At 39.9% G+C, this 14,072-nt stretch overlaps 1 protein-coding gene across 1 annotated transcript; it reads left to right on the top strand.

Moving 5' to 3' along the window:
* The first annotated feature begins 5,410 nt into the window (after nucleotides 1-5,410).
* Nucleotides 5,411-7,071, top strand: ppil1 (peptidylprolyl isomerase (cyclophilin)-like 1). The gene is made up of 4 exons (XM_015958834.3): nucleotides 5,411-5,590; nucleotides 5,789-5,943; nucleotides 6,597-6,665; nucleotides 6,790-7,071. Exons 1-4 carry the CDS (start codon nucleotides 5,535-5,537, stop codon nucleotides 7,008-7,010), a joined length of 501 nt encoding a protein of 166 aa, XP_015814320.1. The 5' UTR covers nucleotides 5,411-5,534; the 3' UTR covers nucleotides 7,011-7,071.
* Nucleotides 7,072-14,072: the final 7,001 nt, after the last annotated feature.

The raw sequence follows: 14,072 nt of genomic DNA, 5'->3' as shown, positions 1-14,072 counted from the left end.
ATTCTTTATTGATGATTTAATTGTAGACAACTAAAATGGCATTTTACTTGCCAAAAAGTGATTGAATTGTTAAGATTTTCATGGAGGCTAAAATTGACCAAATAAGGGTTTTATGTATTATCTGTTGATGTTACTGTACTCATACTGCCTACTGTATCATCATAAACACCCCAAAAATGGCAACAAAAAAAAAAGAAAAAAAAAAGATAATTTCCATTGCCAAAAATTGATTACAGTGTCCTGGTCACCTGTAAAGGGTTACATTTACCTAAATATTACTTTATTTATTATCTCTTGATGTTATTAGTGCCATCACAGGATGCTGGGTGTCTTTCACATTCATAAACACCTCAAAAATGGCAACAAATGATCATTTCCCTTGCCAAAAATTGATTACAGTGTCCTGGTCACGTGTAAAGGGTTAAATTGACCTAAATATTACCTTATTTATTATGATGCTGGGTGTGTTCCACAATCATATTCGAATAAACATGAAAATATTCTGTCCGAATATCTGTTTCTTGTTATAAATATAACAGCTAGAAGGATTTACAGTTAAAATAGGAGAAGCACGTGACTCCCCAGGAAGGGTCGTAACACCACTTGCCTCATGCACATAAGTGAACAAAACAAAGCAGCATGGAGACACTCCGTCTCCAACCACCTCTCAGGCAGCAGCCTGCACTCCCAAGTTCTACACGTCACCAGAACATAAACAACCGCAACACAATAAAAGCAGTGTTATACAAAATGGAAGGCCTGTAGTGTTTATTCTCTTACAGTAACAACTTATCAACTTTTTGGAGGAATTTATTTGAGAATTTTTTGGTTTTTAGTAATTGTGCAATAGAAAAGTAATCGCTAGATTAATCATCTAAATAGTCATTAGAATAGTCGACTATTCGATAAAATAATCATCAGAATAATCGTTTTAAAAATAATCAGTTACCCCCAACCCTACTTTTTAGAATACCAGGATAGGAAGGATGGTGTAGGTTTACGTTTATTAGATTGATACATAAATACTACCAATAAGAAAGTGTACGTTGGTGTGTGTCAGAAACAGTGTAAGGCTTAATGTCTTTTCCAAAAAAAAAAAACAGGTGATGGGCCGGTCTCCAGTCAAAATGCCCGGGCTGAATTTTTGTCCCAGTCCAGCCCTGCCTGTGACACGGTCAAAATGGCGGTGGTGGCCACCTCCCATTTATCTTCAAAAATGTGATATTGGAGCCTATGGAAACCCATTGTCCAATATTTATCCGTCGATGCTCTACACTGAAGTTCCCTGTGCTGTGCTCTCTCTCCTCTCCTGAGTTTCACTGATGATCCTCACTTCCTGGGTGTGGACCTATGACTCGTCATCGGATTCTGCTCCTCCTGATGGGTGTTGCGGCTCGTAGGACCTGGACGTCCATTTGTTCCGGCATGGCTGCTGGGATACTTTGCTCGCTGGGACCTGACCTGCCTGCTGCTCTTTCCCGCACTGAATCACGATAAGTGCAATTACAAAGATCAATATACTATTTTGGAAGTATTTGTTTGTATTATGTAAAGAAAGAGACATGGAGCTTGTTGAACCGACAACTGTATTTTTTTCTATTTATTCTAGAACTGGCGCCAACACAAAGAATCTAACCACTTCCCCACTGGGTCGTACCACTCTACATCTGAGGAGAGGGGAAACAAGGGCGCTACTATTTCCTTAACATGACATCTTACAGTATTCCCTACCGGTGTATATATAAGTTTTGCTCCTGCTTTGAATGATTACCTCCACGTGGAATACATGAAGAATTAAAGGAACTAAAACTTAATAAATGCAAATTTCCTACAGCAGCTTTAATCTGCTGTCTCATTTAATTTCACTGCCAGACAATTTCTCCCCTTGTTCTGATCACAATGTCCGCTAATCGGAGATCTGAAAAAGTTTCTACATTTTGTCAGACGCCAGAAAGATTCAATTGATGACAAACAATATTTTTAAAGTGTTCAAAATGCAGCTTTGAATTCAACGGGTACTGCACACCAGTTCATGTCCACCCGGGTGTGATTGTCATCAGCTGAACTCCCTTGTCTTGGTTAGGGTTAGGGTTTCCGTTTTTTATTTGGGCACTTATTTTACTACCAAGTACTGATAGGCAGTTAATGTCTCAAATTGAGGGATTTCTCTAAAACCCTTTCCCTATCAGCCACTAAATGTGACACAGTTTATAGTTCAAATTATTTTAATCACCAGATACCAGAAATTAAATATTTGGGTCGTGTCCAATGTTTTGATGTACGAATTATGAAACCTTCAACCTTAATCATTTAACAATTATTCTCATTCGTCTTTGTGTGTGAATGTAACAAATTTCAACAAATATTGTTTGTAACACTGAATAATGTGCAAATTATTTATTACTTGTTCACCTCAGTGTACAGAACAAATAAGTAAATTACAATTTTGAGAAGCCGTTCAAATTATATTTTCCATTTTCATTTTCTAGTTATAACCTTCAGGCCTCAATTGATAAGACCTTATTAGCTCAGAGCACAGCTGCGGATGTTTTGATTTTCATGTAGGCCTTGCCTCGTCTGTCTCACATTTTCAACCCTTTTTTTCTCTCTACCGCACTGTGCTCCCTCGCAGCATAATACATTTGTGACACGTCAGCGGTTTTCAAAAACACGCCTTCCATCAATTCTCTGATAATTTTCAGATCTTTTCCACACATACTCAATCAACACTTTCATCCATATTTACTCAAAAGGTATGTTGTGAGTTATATTTCCCCCCATACATAGATACCACGCGTAGAACGCTTTCCATACTGTCATTTATCCAGTCGACATTTTAAACAGACAACATCCAACACAACAAACAACAACAACAAGATAACCAGAACAACATTTCTATTCAAGGCAAATTTTACATCCATGGACCTACTTGACTGTACGACATGGCTAATTTCACACCCATGGACCTACTGCACAGTACTGCACGGATCCTGTTCCAAAAACCAATCTAACCTCTTAGTTATCACACCAGGGTTGAATTTATATTTCGGCAAAAACGCTCAAAAACCCAAGCCAATTCAGTATTCCCGGAATCTGTTTATCTTTCTCTCTGACCACACAACCATGAATGACAACTCAAGTTGTGTTTGTATTAGAGGCTAAACGCTCAAAAGCCAGGCCACCTCTCACTTAGGTCACCCCTCAGTTATCACCCTGGTCCATTCTCTACCAAAATAGCATTCCAGGAATCTGTTTGCATTTATATTTTCCGGCAAAATGCTCAAAACCCGAATTTAGCCCCTGGTCACCTAGGATTTTCTCTCAGTACCACAAGACAAAGCTACAAAAAGACAACAACAAACTTGTCTCACCGAATCTCTCTCCACTCATGGCTTGAGTAGTTCGTGGGTCTGCCGTCAAGGCCTCACCGACACCCCAGCAAACTCAGCACTGGAGGAGATTAGGTTGTCGACAGTCCTCCGGCATCGGCTCTTGGCGACGCGAGGTGATGGGACCCCGGCTCTCGAAGGAACAAATAATGTCATGGATTTTCTCTATATGTTTATCAATAACCCATTACCTATAGTGAAGAGAGAAGGAGACAATGAGCAGACAAGTCAAACAGTTATAGCTGTGGCAAGATGCTGAAGCAATTGCCTCGAATATCTGTTCACAAGGTTTATTTATAGGGAGAGGTAAGAGGTAGAGAGTCAGTGTGTGTGTGTGTGTGTGTGTGTGTGTGTGTGTGTGTGTGTGTGTGTGACAAGAATGTGTGTGTATGAGTAAGTGAGCATGCAGAGAGCAATGCATTACATCCAGTTGATTGAGTGCATGATCAGGAATTAATAAACATAGATTTTTCCATAACAATGTATAAAAGAGAATTAAAGACAGATGCATCGCTTCTGTCAGTGCGCCCCAGGGCAGCTGTGGCTTCATCGTAGCTTATCCCCACCAGCGTGTGAATGTGTGTGTGAATGGGTGAATGACTGATTGGGAGCAACCCCTTGGGGGGGGGGGGTCCAGGACTCTAGAGGGCGCCATATCAGATACAGGCCATTTACGTCAGTGATTGATCATTAATTTTCAATATGCATAAAATATATTTCAGCTTTAGAGTTTAGAAAGTTCAAAATATACTGGCGTTGCCGTTTTATAATGTTTCTATATAACTAGCTTTTTTACTATTTAATTTGGTTTCACTTTCAATAGTCCACTATGTTTACGTTTATTTATTTGGCAGATGCTTTTATCCAAAGCGACATACAATTTTTAACCTATAGGGCATGTTGTGATCTGTGGGAGAAACCAGAGTACCTGTGGAGGAAACCCACGCAGGCATTGGGAGAACATGCAACACCACGCAAAAAGGCTACAGCTGAGTTTCAAACCTGCAACCTTCTTGCTACAAGGCAACAGTGCTAACAACAGCACCACCATGCAGCCATACAAATACAGACAAATATGTCAAATGAGAGGTGATTGTGATTGGGGCAGTAGGTTAGTAATTTCTCAATTTGCAAATATGTAAATAACGATTTTGCTGTAAAGTTTGGCTGGATTAAACCTTACATGAAGACACTGTGATTTATACCCAAGAAAGCAGCTCACCTTATATTAATTTGTTCATCTCCTTTAAGCCCCTTGAGATGTCTAAGCTGCAGCTGCTAACTTCTTGGAGTCTGTTAAAACCTGGATGGCTGGGAACTTCTACAGCTGAATGAAGATAAGACTGAGATCCTCATCTGTGCCCCAGACAAGCTGGTTCCCAAAGTCAGAGACTGTCTTGTGGTCAGCTTGCTTCTCACACCAAACCTTCTGTCAGGAATCTTGGTGTGACCTTTGGCCCAGCTCTCACCCTGGATTCTCATGTCAGTTCTCTTGTTCGCTCTTCCTTCTTAGAATACTGCAAGAGGCCGGTTATGGCTTGACCTTCATCACTACCTTCTCCTTATTCAGCTCTTTCTACCTATTTCACTCTGGAAATCCACTCTCTCATTAATTTTCTCTTTCCTTTTCCTCACATTTTTATCACAATTTATTTGTCTCATTTTTATAATATTTTTAATAATTTATTTACTTAATTATTTTCTTAATTTATGTTCATGTGAAGTGCCTTGGGTTTTTTTATCTTGAGAGTTGCTACATAAAATTGTTTCTTCTTCTTTTTTCTAATTTTATGTTTTTAATACAGCCACTCAGATGAACATTTACCACATTAACTGGGTTGTTATTTATATATTGATTTTGTACCATTGTACAAAGGTCTAAAATGCACAATGGAAATAAGGATTTAATCATTCACGTCAAAGAATGCAATGAACAAAGTGCAAGGCGTGTCTGTGTTTAACCAGCAGGGGCGATAGACCTCTTACATACTCTTGTTCCCACAAGTTCTTCTGCTGTTATTACCAGTAGAAGAAGAATTCTCCAGTGAAACGGATTGAATGAATCCATACGGTTGATAAAAACCACACATTTAAAGCTTAATTTATAAGTTTTTCTGGAGTTTATAGCTAGAATTTGGCGTGATAATGTCGGGGATACCTCCAGACACATGGCAGCCCACCACTGTGGCTTTGGAGACGACGTAAGTTATCATTAAAACTAGGAATGCTAACTTTGTTAGCTTCCTCTGTCTGTCTGAGGTCGTTTTTAATTGATCGATTTCGTTTTTGTCTGTAACACAACAGTAAGTGAACAGCAGTTCACGTTGAATGCTATCATTTGTGGCTGATTCAGAGCTGTTGTTTACGTCGTCTGGGTAATGGTAGAAACTGTGTTGCAGGATGGGCACGGTTGTGGTGGAGCTTTACTGGAGTCATGCTCCAAAAACCTGTAAGAACTTCGCCGAACTCTCCAGAAGAGGCTACTACAACAACACGAGGTTTCACCGGATAATCAAAGACTTCATGGTGCAGGGTGGAGACCCGACAGGAACAGGTGCGTTTAGAAGCTGCTGGGACCATCTTCTCAGTACCGTGTATGCATATGCGTGTATGTATAAATAGGAGTTCATTTTACATTCACTGAAACACAAACAATATCAGATCCTCATTTTGTCATTCATGCCCCAATTAAAATGACAATAATCTAGAATGTTGACACACTTTTATTGGTGCTACTATAAATGTTGATAGTTTTTCTTTGTAATAATGGTTAGTTTATCCCAGTAATGTTAAGACATCAAATATTTTTGGTACATGCAGTATTAGATCCAGTGCTGTTCAACATCTCCTGAATTTCTTTTATAGGTGGCATAAGATTCTAATCAAATCACCACCAGACAGATGCACAAGTTTATATTGCACTCCCATATTGCATTGATATGGATCAGTTAATCAGCTAAATGGCCTGCATTTGTATAACACCTTCTTAGGGTTCTACAACCCCCCAAGACGCTTCACACACACATTCATATGCTAGTGTCCTGGGGTCTGACCACAACCAGCAGGTTAAGTGTCTTGGTCAAGGACACAACAGCAGTCGGGATCAAACCTGCAACCTTCCGATTACTGAACAACCTGCTCTACCTCCTGAGCTACTGCTGCCCCTCAGCTACAGCTAAAGCATTGGTATTTGTTCCCTTTGTTTAGGTCGAGGTGGTGCCTCCATTTATGGTAAACAGTTTGAAGATGAGCTGCACCCGGAGCTGAAGTTCACAGGTATTCACAGAGAAAGGTGTTGGCAGAGGAAAACACAGCTGTTATATTTGTTAATGGTGAAAGTTAAACAGGGAAGGAAAAAAAAGCTAATTTAAAGTTTTCTTCCCTTTTATTCATGTGTTAGGAGCAGGGATTCTTGCGATGGCCAACGCCGGACCGGACACCAATGGGAGTCAGTTCTTTCTCACACTGGGACCCGCTCAGTGGTTGGATGGGAAGCACAGTATATTTGGAAGAGTGTGTCAGGGGATTGGAGTGTTGAACCGGATCGGATTAGTGGAAACAAACAGTCAAGATCGTCCAGCTGATGACATCAAAATTGTCAGAGCCACTGTACCCATGTAGACACGTACAAAAATAATTTGTAATTTTTTGTATACATTTTGAAATAAATATGCGAGAAATATCTGAAGTTGTATTTTATGTTCTGTTGTTTTGTTTCTGGATCACAACAGTGAAACTTTCTCATGCTACTGCTGCAAATGATGTTTATTTCATGTTTTTCACTGAATTCCTTTCATTTAAAAACTGTCTGACTTCATTGGCTGGCTTATGTACACTATCATTAAATTTACCAGGCTTTTTATTTAATTTTGTTAACAACTTGCCATTACGGATGTTTCATTTCAAGAGGAATCATCTTTTGAGGACAGTAAACAATGCTCAGTCTCACTCATCTTACCCATACAAATGCACAGTAATCATACTCAGTGTTTGATTATGTCACTCTAAAGTATATAGTTGGGGACACGAGTGTTTATTTTTCTACAAAGGTTTCAGCAGAGCAGAGTGTCACTGTAAGTCAAAATCTACTTGAATCAAAATTTATTTATAAAGCGCTTTTCATACCAAAAGCAGCTCAAAGAGCTGTAGAAAAAAAAAGTAATACAATATCCCCACTGAAACAAGTACACCCCCACGCACACACTTTAAAATATTGCTAAACAAACCTCATTTAGCACATCAAAACAGCTTTAAGGTAACCAAGAGCAAATCTTTAAGGGATTAACTAATATTATTAGTCTTTACATCCTTAACTCTTGGCCACAGCTCAGAGCTCACATACCTGGCCTTTATCTGTACTAATAAGAATGATATGCTGTAATGCCTTGTCTTGTAGAATTTCTTTGGGTCAAGTGTCCCAATAAACCTGTGCACACACCGAAGCCTTGCTCTGCATAGGTCACATTATTTATGCAAAAATGTCCATGATCCTTTATTTGTCATCGTTGTAACTAGCCACTGTAATGCCTGAAAATTTTTGATCTTTTTCTCAATTCTCAAAAAATGTTCCACCTGCAAAATGCTTGTTGCTGCAGCCAAAGCTTTGATCAGTCAAATTTCAAATAGGTTAGATTGTTTTTAAGTAGAATGTCTAGAGCAGGGCTCAGATTAAACATCTCAGCTAAATAAATCATCTAACAAACACTTCAAATTTATCTACTGGAGAAACTTTAGTATTTAAAAAGGAATCCTCATTGTCTTCTGTATGTATTTTAGTGTGAATTAAAAAAAGAAAGCCATTACACAAAAACCATTATCAATGTGTGCATTAATAAAAAAAATACTGTCCAGAACTTTATAGAAGCAAGCAGAAAGTTAAAAGGTTCCATATACAAGCACCACTTACAGATCTGTAAACAGATCTGTTTTGCAATAATGAAGAAATGTTCTCAAGGCATCATCACACCAAAAAGTATGCATAGGTATTTGACAACTAAATAATTAAAGTCTTAGGCTCAGATTAGCCACATTTGTTAAAGGTTAAATCCAAACACTCATCTACAACCCTGCAAGAAGATGCCAGATTTGATCCATCTCAATCCCAATGTGTCAAGCTGTTTGACACAGACAGCAGGCATATGTAAAAGAGATTAAAATCATGGTATAACATGATTGTTATGCTTTTGTTGAGTTGTTACACCCTGCATAGATAAACACCCAACAGCCCAAGTGTTGCAGTGAAAAGCATAGAGCCCTTGCAGATAGACACGCCATCATTTACCAATAAAACATGAGCTAATTAGGGGAATTCCTGATCTATGAGTCTACATCTTATATAATGAAATGATCAGAACTGCACAATAGGTCATTTTGCTCGTCGTTACGAACATGCAGGAAAGAGTTGACCTTTGCCCTTTCCTTCACTGTCACTGGAAGGTCATCTGCTGGCCGGGAGCTGGTCTTAAGTCGCTGGAAAAACAATCACTTTCATAATTGCAATCGTTTTAACATTGAAGGCTTTGTTTATCTCACTGACCTGCCAAAGAGAGACCAAAGCTGTTCTTTGGTCAGCTTGAAGATTATGTTGATTGGGATCATAGAAAGGGACAACATGGCCAGAAACCAGCCAAATCCGTAAGCCCAGTGAGGATACACGTAAGTGTTGTTGAACTTCAATGGGGTGCATCTCAGCAGCAGAAAGAAAAGGGTTCCCTTGAAAAAGGAGACAAAGCATGACACATATAAATAGAATCAAAGTGAAGGAAAATATTCAGAATCACTTCAGAGGCTTACCGTGCAGATTCTTGACTGGTACCAGGCAGCGGGAACACATCACACCGGTTTTAGCAAATCTCCATTGGCTCCCCATCCATCTCCGGATAGAGTTTAAGATCCTGGTTTTTGTGTTTAAATCCCTCAATAACTTAGCACCTGGCTACTTGTCTGAGCTCATTCACCCATATGTCCCTACAAGATCCCTCCGATCAGCTGACCAACACCTCCTACATGTCCCTAGCTCTCGCTGTAAGTCCCGCGGGGAGCGCGCCTTTTCAGTTTGTGCACCGAAGCTCTGGAACCACTTGCCCCTCCCGATCAGACTCTCTTCCTCTCTTTCCCTTTTTAAGTCTTGTTTAAAAACTCACTTTTATTCTCTGGCTTTTAATTCTGTCTAACTTATTCCCTTTCTCCTTTTCTTTTCGAGTTGGATTACTTGATTTTAATGGATTTAGTTTTTATTTTTGATTGTTTTTATTGTGTGTTTTTGTTCAGCACTTTGGTCGGCTCTCATGCCGTGTTTAAATGTGCTATATAAATAAAATTGGTATGGTATGGTATAAGAGGTGTGACATTGAGCCAGCAGTACTTGAGTAGCGGCAAAGGTTTGTAACCAATCATGTCCTCAGTGTTGTCACAGAATCGTCCGGCTCCTAGAAGAAAAGCATCAAGGACACTAAAGATGAGGAGCAATCTGCTGCACTGTCTTCTTTACCAGAAAAGGACTGGCATGTCACAGTCCTGTCTTCGAGTGATGGATCAGAGATGTGGCAAAGTTTCAGTGATGTACAAATCAGTTGACAAAAGTGGAAATTTGCGTTTCCTGCACTCAAAACCGATATAGTAAATGGAAAAAATGCAGAGAGATGTTCTATGATAGAGCAGTTGGTAACATGGTTGACTAGCAGCAAAAAGGTTGCAGGTTTGACTCCCAGCTGTGGCTTTTCTGCGAGGAGCTGGCAAGTTCTCCTTGAGCATGTGGGGGGTAATTCCAGGTGCTATGGTTTCCTCCCACAGACCAAAAACATACATGTTGGGTTAACTGGAGGCTTTTGCCTCTAGACTGCACATTCCTGTACAAGTGTGTGAGAGTGTATACCAATTCTCAAGTGAGGACCTTGCCCCCTCCAACTCTGCACCCTTCATCTGCACCGATGCAGGCTCTGGTAAGGGGTAATACCCACAATTTTAAGAAGAAGGCAGAGAAATGCATTGAGTACCATTTGAAAAAATATATATTTTTGAGTGGAAACAATCAAGTGTTTCTCTGTTGGAAAGATGCATTACATCTTGGTCTAAAGATATGAACTGATAGCGGTACCTGGGTGCATTGTCAGACAACATGCCAGCAATTTAATCACTTGTTTAAATATCATTCAGTTCTCAAACAGCAAAGTGGCACGACCAGTGACCAGCATCCCTCATTTAGAAAGTCATGGAGATACGATGCAGTGGTGCAGGTGGATGACACGACGCTCACTGTCCCAATTCTGCAGTTATTTGCATACTTGTTTACTGGACTGTCAAAGAGAGGACCGTAGGCCGCAGTGTGGGTTTCGAAACTAGGCCTAAATTTTCCCAGTGAATGAGAGAGTGGGTGTTAGTCTCTGTGTGTCCCTGTGATAGACTGAAGACCTGTCCAGTTTGACCCTCTGTCTCTTGCCTGATGACTGCTGGAGTTAAGCCCCAGCTTCCTGCGACCCTGCTGAGTGGCTAAGACAAAGTCTGAGTGCACCTCATGCATTTTCCCAGACCAAATACCTGACTGCGCATGCCTTTATACCTGAATTGATTAGCTAGAAAATAAAAATGAACAGAGCAAATACAGATAGCTTTCGTGTTCCAGTGATGAAGATGAACGTGCATGTTGCATCTTACCATATATCCATCCAATAATCACACACCGAAAGATTGCCATCAGAAGAAGAGTGGGACCACTGCAAACGCAGTGATCAAAGATCTGCAGAATGTACGCTCCCGCCTGAATGATAGTGCACATCAGAATTAGAATGTGTCCCTGTGCATTTCATCTTTTTGAATGTTCTTTCAAAAGATGACAATTTTGATGTCACTCGGCATATATAAATTGAAAATGTCAAAACTCGCCATTCACATGGTATTTTATGGCATAAACTATAAAGCAACATTCAAAATCCTGTAAAACGTCTATGAGATAACTGACCTGTGTGACCAAAAACAGGCCAAAGGCAAAGCTAACAGCACAGATTTGCATCAGACAGAGCTCCCTCCGGTATGCTTTTCTGATCTGGGAAGGACAGAGGTCTGATAAGGAGGTCATGATGCTTTCAGTCCCTGCAAACTGGAGAATAACACAAAAAGAGATGAGCGTACATATTATTAGTTAACCTCAAGAAAACAAATGTGTTATATTATTTAGAAGGATAGAAGCAGGTTATGCTGACCTGACTATCAATACCCAACAAGATGATCATGGAAAAGAAACACACAGACCAGACCTGTGGCCAGGGCAGCAGAGTTGCAGCTTGTGGGTAAACTATGAAGACAAGACCTGGACCTGCAAAATAAACATTAATGTAAGAAAGTAAGCAGCTTTTTTTAGAGCTGATTACACAAATATCTAACTAGTTTTTATTGTGTGAGTTAAAAAAAAATATTTGAAGAAAAAGAGAAATTCCTAGTCTCCGTGAAACATCTGTACCTGATTCAGCCACAGTAGAAATGTCGATGCCTTGTTGTTGAGAAGCAACATGTTTTCTTTAAAGAGTGTTCATGCAGGACTGTAATGTAATCTGTGTTAAACATGAATTTGTTTGTTACCCTCAGGAGGTGTCCTCTGTGGCAGCCGTCTTGAACCAGCTAAAGAGGAAGCCCACCTCTAATGCTGCCTTTTTATAGTAAAATGCCTGAGTGGAGAACTTTTAAAGAAAAGCATAGAATGAATTATTTGTAAATTTGTGATTTACATGTAGACTAATTATTGAATAGCTGAAGGTGGTATGAATGTTAACTTTCTTTTCTTCTGTGAAAGGCTGAGGTGATTGGCTGACCTGAATTGGAGGGGGGGTCGGAGGGTATATAGGTGGACTGCTGGGTGTGGCAAGAGATCTATCTCTGAAAGTGACTGAGACTGGAAGAGAGATGGATGGGTGGCCATTTTGAAGATGGCTGGATTCTCTGTATTTTTTTTGACCAGACGAAATTAAACTGGTTTTCCTTGTTCATCAACCAAGTCATCATGTCTCTTTTGTCCTCACTACACTTCACTGTGTAACACTTGTTTTAACTACATGTAGCCCAGAATTGAGAAAATGGCAAATCCAGACATGAAGCTGGTCCCGCTGTTCAGCAAGCAGAGATAGGAGTCCCTGAAATCAGAATAGGAGAAAGTTCATGTTTATTGAATTAAGACATAAAATTGTCTGGTATGACTGCGATAAAGACATCAAGCTGCAATTAAAATAATTTTACTTAGAGACAAGTAGCTTTTACTCTCTTCTGCCCAAACTTGATATCCTATAAAATCTTATTTATCATTTTCACTTATGAACAACGAATTTTGAAGGTTCAGTCAACTCAGTGGACTGGAATCAAACCGAAACAAGGCAAGAATAAAGCAAACACGTTTTTGAGAATGTACTGCACTGGTTGACTAAGGGCCTTTTGAGAATTTATCTCAAATTAAATATTTTCAGAGGCGGTTTGTTCAGTTTTTCTCTTCCCCGATGGCAACAGCTCAAAAAGGCAACAACTAGGATGTGATGAGTCCTGTGAGGTATTTAGGGTTTTTGTTCTGCGATCGGGAAGTGTTGATTAGTTCCAGGGAGGGTACAGTTGATCATTTTCCCCACTGCCCTGATGACCCCCTTGGGGCACTTCCCTTTCTGAAGAAGGTCTAACCTTGAAGAATGATTGGGAGCTGTGCCCACCTTTAAAGAGCTACTCTTATTTTTGAAAAAGTTAAATAAAACAATGCTGAAAAAACAAAGCTGTGGAGAATAGAATAGGAAACTGGAATCTTCACATGGGCTGAAGTTCAAACTCCTCTGTAGATGGCAACCAATCTGGCCATTGAAAGGCCAGAAGATGCCAGAACCGAGAGTAGAGAAGAACGTCTGTTTTCTCCTTAGCAGAACAGCGCCTAAAGAAGATATAAAAATACTTCCGAGATCGAGAGCTATCCTTTTAGAAGATTGGGAAGACAACCAGTTCTGGAAGAAGTGGAGTCAGTTTGCTGGACAACCAAATTTGTCTTTAAGATGGAAAGACAAAGAATTAGTCCCGTGCGACCTTCCTGGCTAAGGTTTTTTCAAGTTTGGGCTGAGGAAAGTAGAAAGAACTTCATAGGTGATAACTAGAAGCATCTTCTTGGTTAATCAGTGAGATTCATCGTCCTCTGTGTGCATTTGAGGCTAAGGCTTTGAGTGGGAGAGACCAATCCTGATCATCAAGAGCTCCTATCCAGCGTGGTTTAGTTGTTTCCTCTCTGCAGAAACTAAATAATAACACACTGGTTAAAATCAGACGTGTTGAAGCAAAGACACCCCCTAAAAATCAGAAGTAGACACTCCCATAAACCATTGACAATTGGAGGTGTTTCAGGTCTAATTAAAAGCTTCCTCTGGTGTCCCAGATTTTACTATTTCTATTATATTTGTTATGGAAAAATTTATGTTTATTAATTCTTGATCATGGACTCAATCAACTGAATGTAAATGTATTGCTCTATGCCTCTCTGCATGCTCACTCATTCAGACACACACACACACACACACATACACACACACACACACACACACACACACACACACACACACACACACACACACACACACACACACACACACACACACTCCCTCTCTATAAGTAAACTCTGTAACCGGATGTTCGGTGCATTTTGCCTTGTGCATCTGCCACAGTTATAACTGT

The sequence above is a fragment of the Nothobranchius furzeri genome, chromosome 3, assembly GCF_043380555.1.
Source record: "Nothobranchius furzeri strain GRZ-AD chromosome 3, NfurGRZ-RIMD1, whole genome shotgun sequence".
Classification (NCBI taxonomy): domain Eukaryota; kingdom Metazoa; phylum Chordata; class Actinopteri; order Cyprinodontiformes; family Nothobranchiidae; genus Nothobranchius; species Nothobranchius furzeri.
The sequence above is the reverse complement of the archived record's forward strand: the minus strand, read 5'-3'. Positions and strand labels throughout refer to the sequence as shown.

Bases quoted from the DNA above. Each gene is read 5' to 3' on its own strand.
- ppil1 (XM_015958834.3), top strand. From the start codon at position 5,535: ATGTCGGGGATACCTCCAGACACATGGCAGCCCACCACTGTGGCTTTG. The intron at 5,944-6,596 runs GTGCGTTTAGAA...CCCTTTGTTTAG, and splicing joins TGGAGACCCGACAGGAACAG to GTCGAGGTGGTGCCTCCATT. The intron at 6,666-6,789 runs GTATTCACAGAG...TTCATGTGTTAG, and splicing joins CCCGGAGCTGAAGTTCACAG to GAGCAGGGATTCTTGCGATG.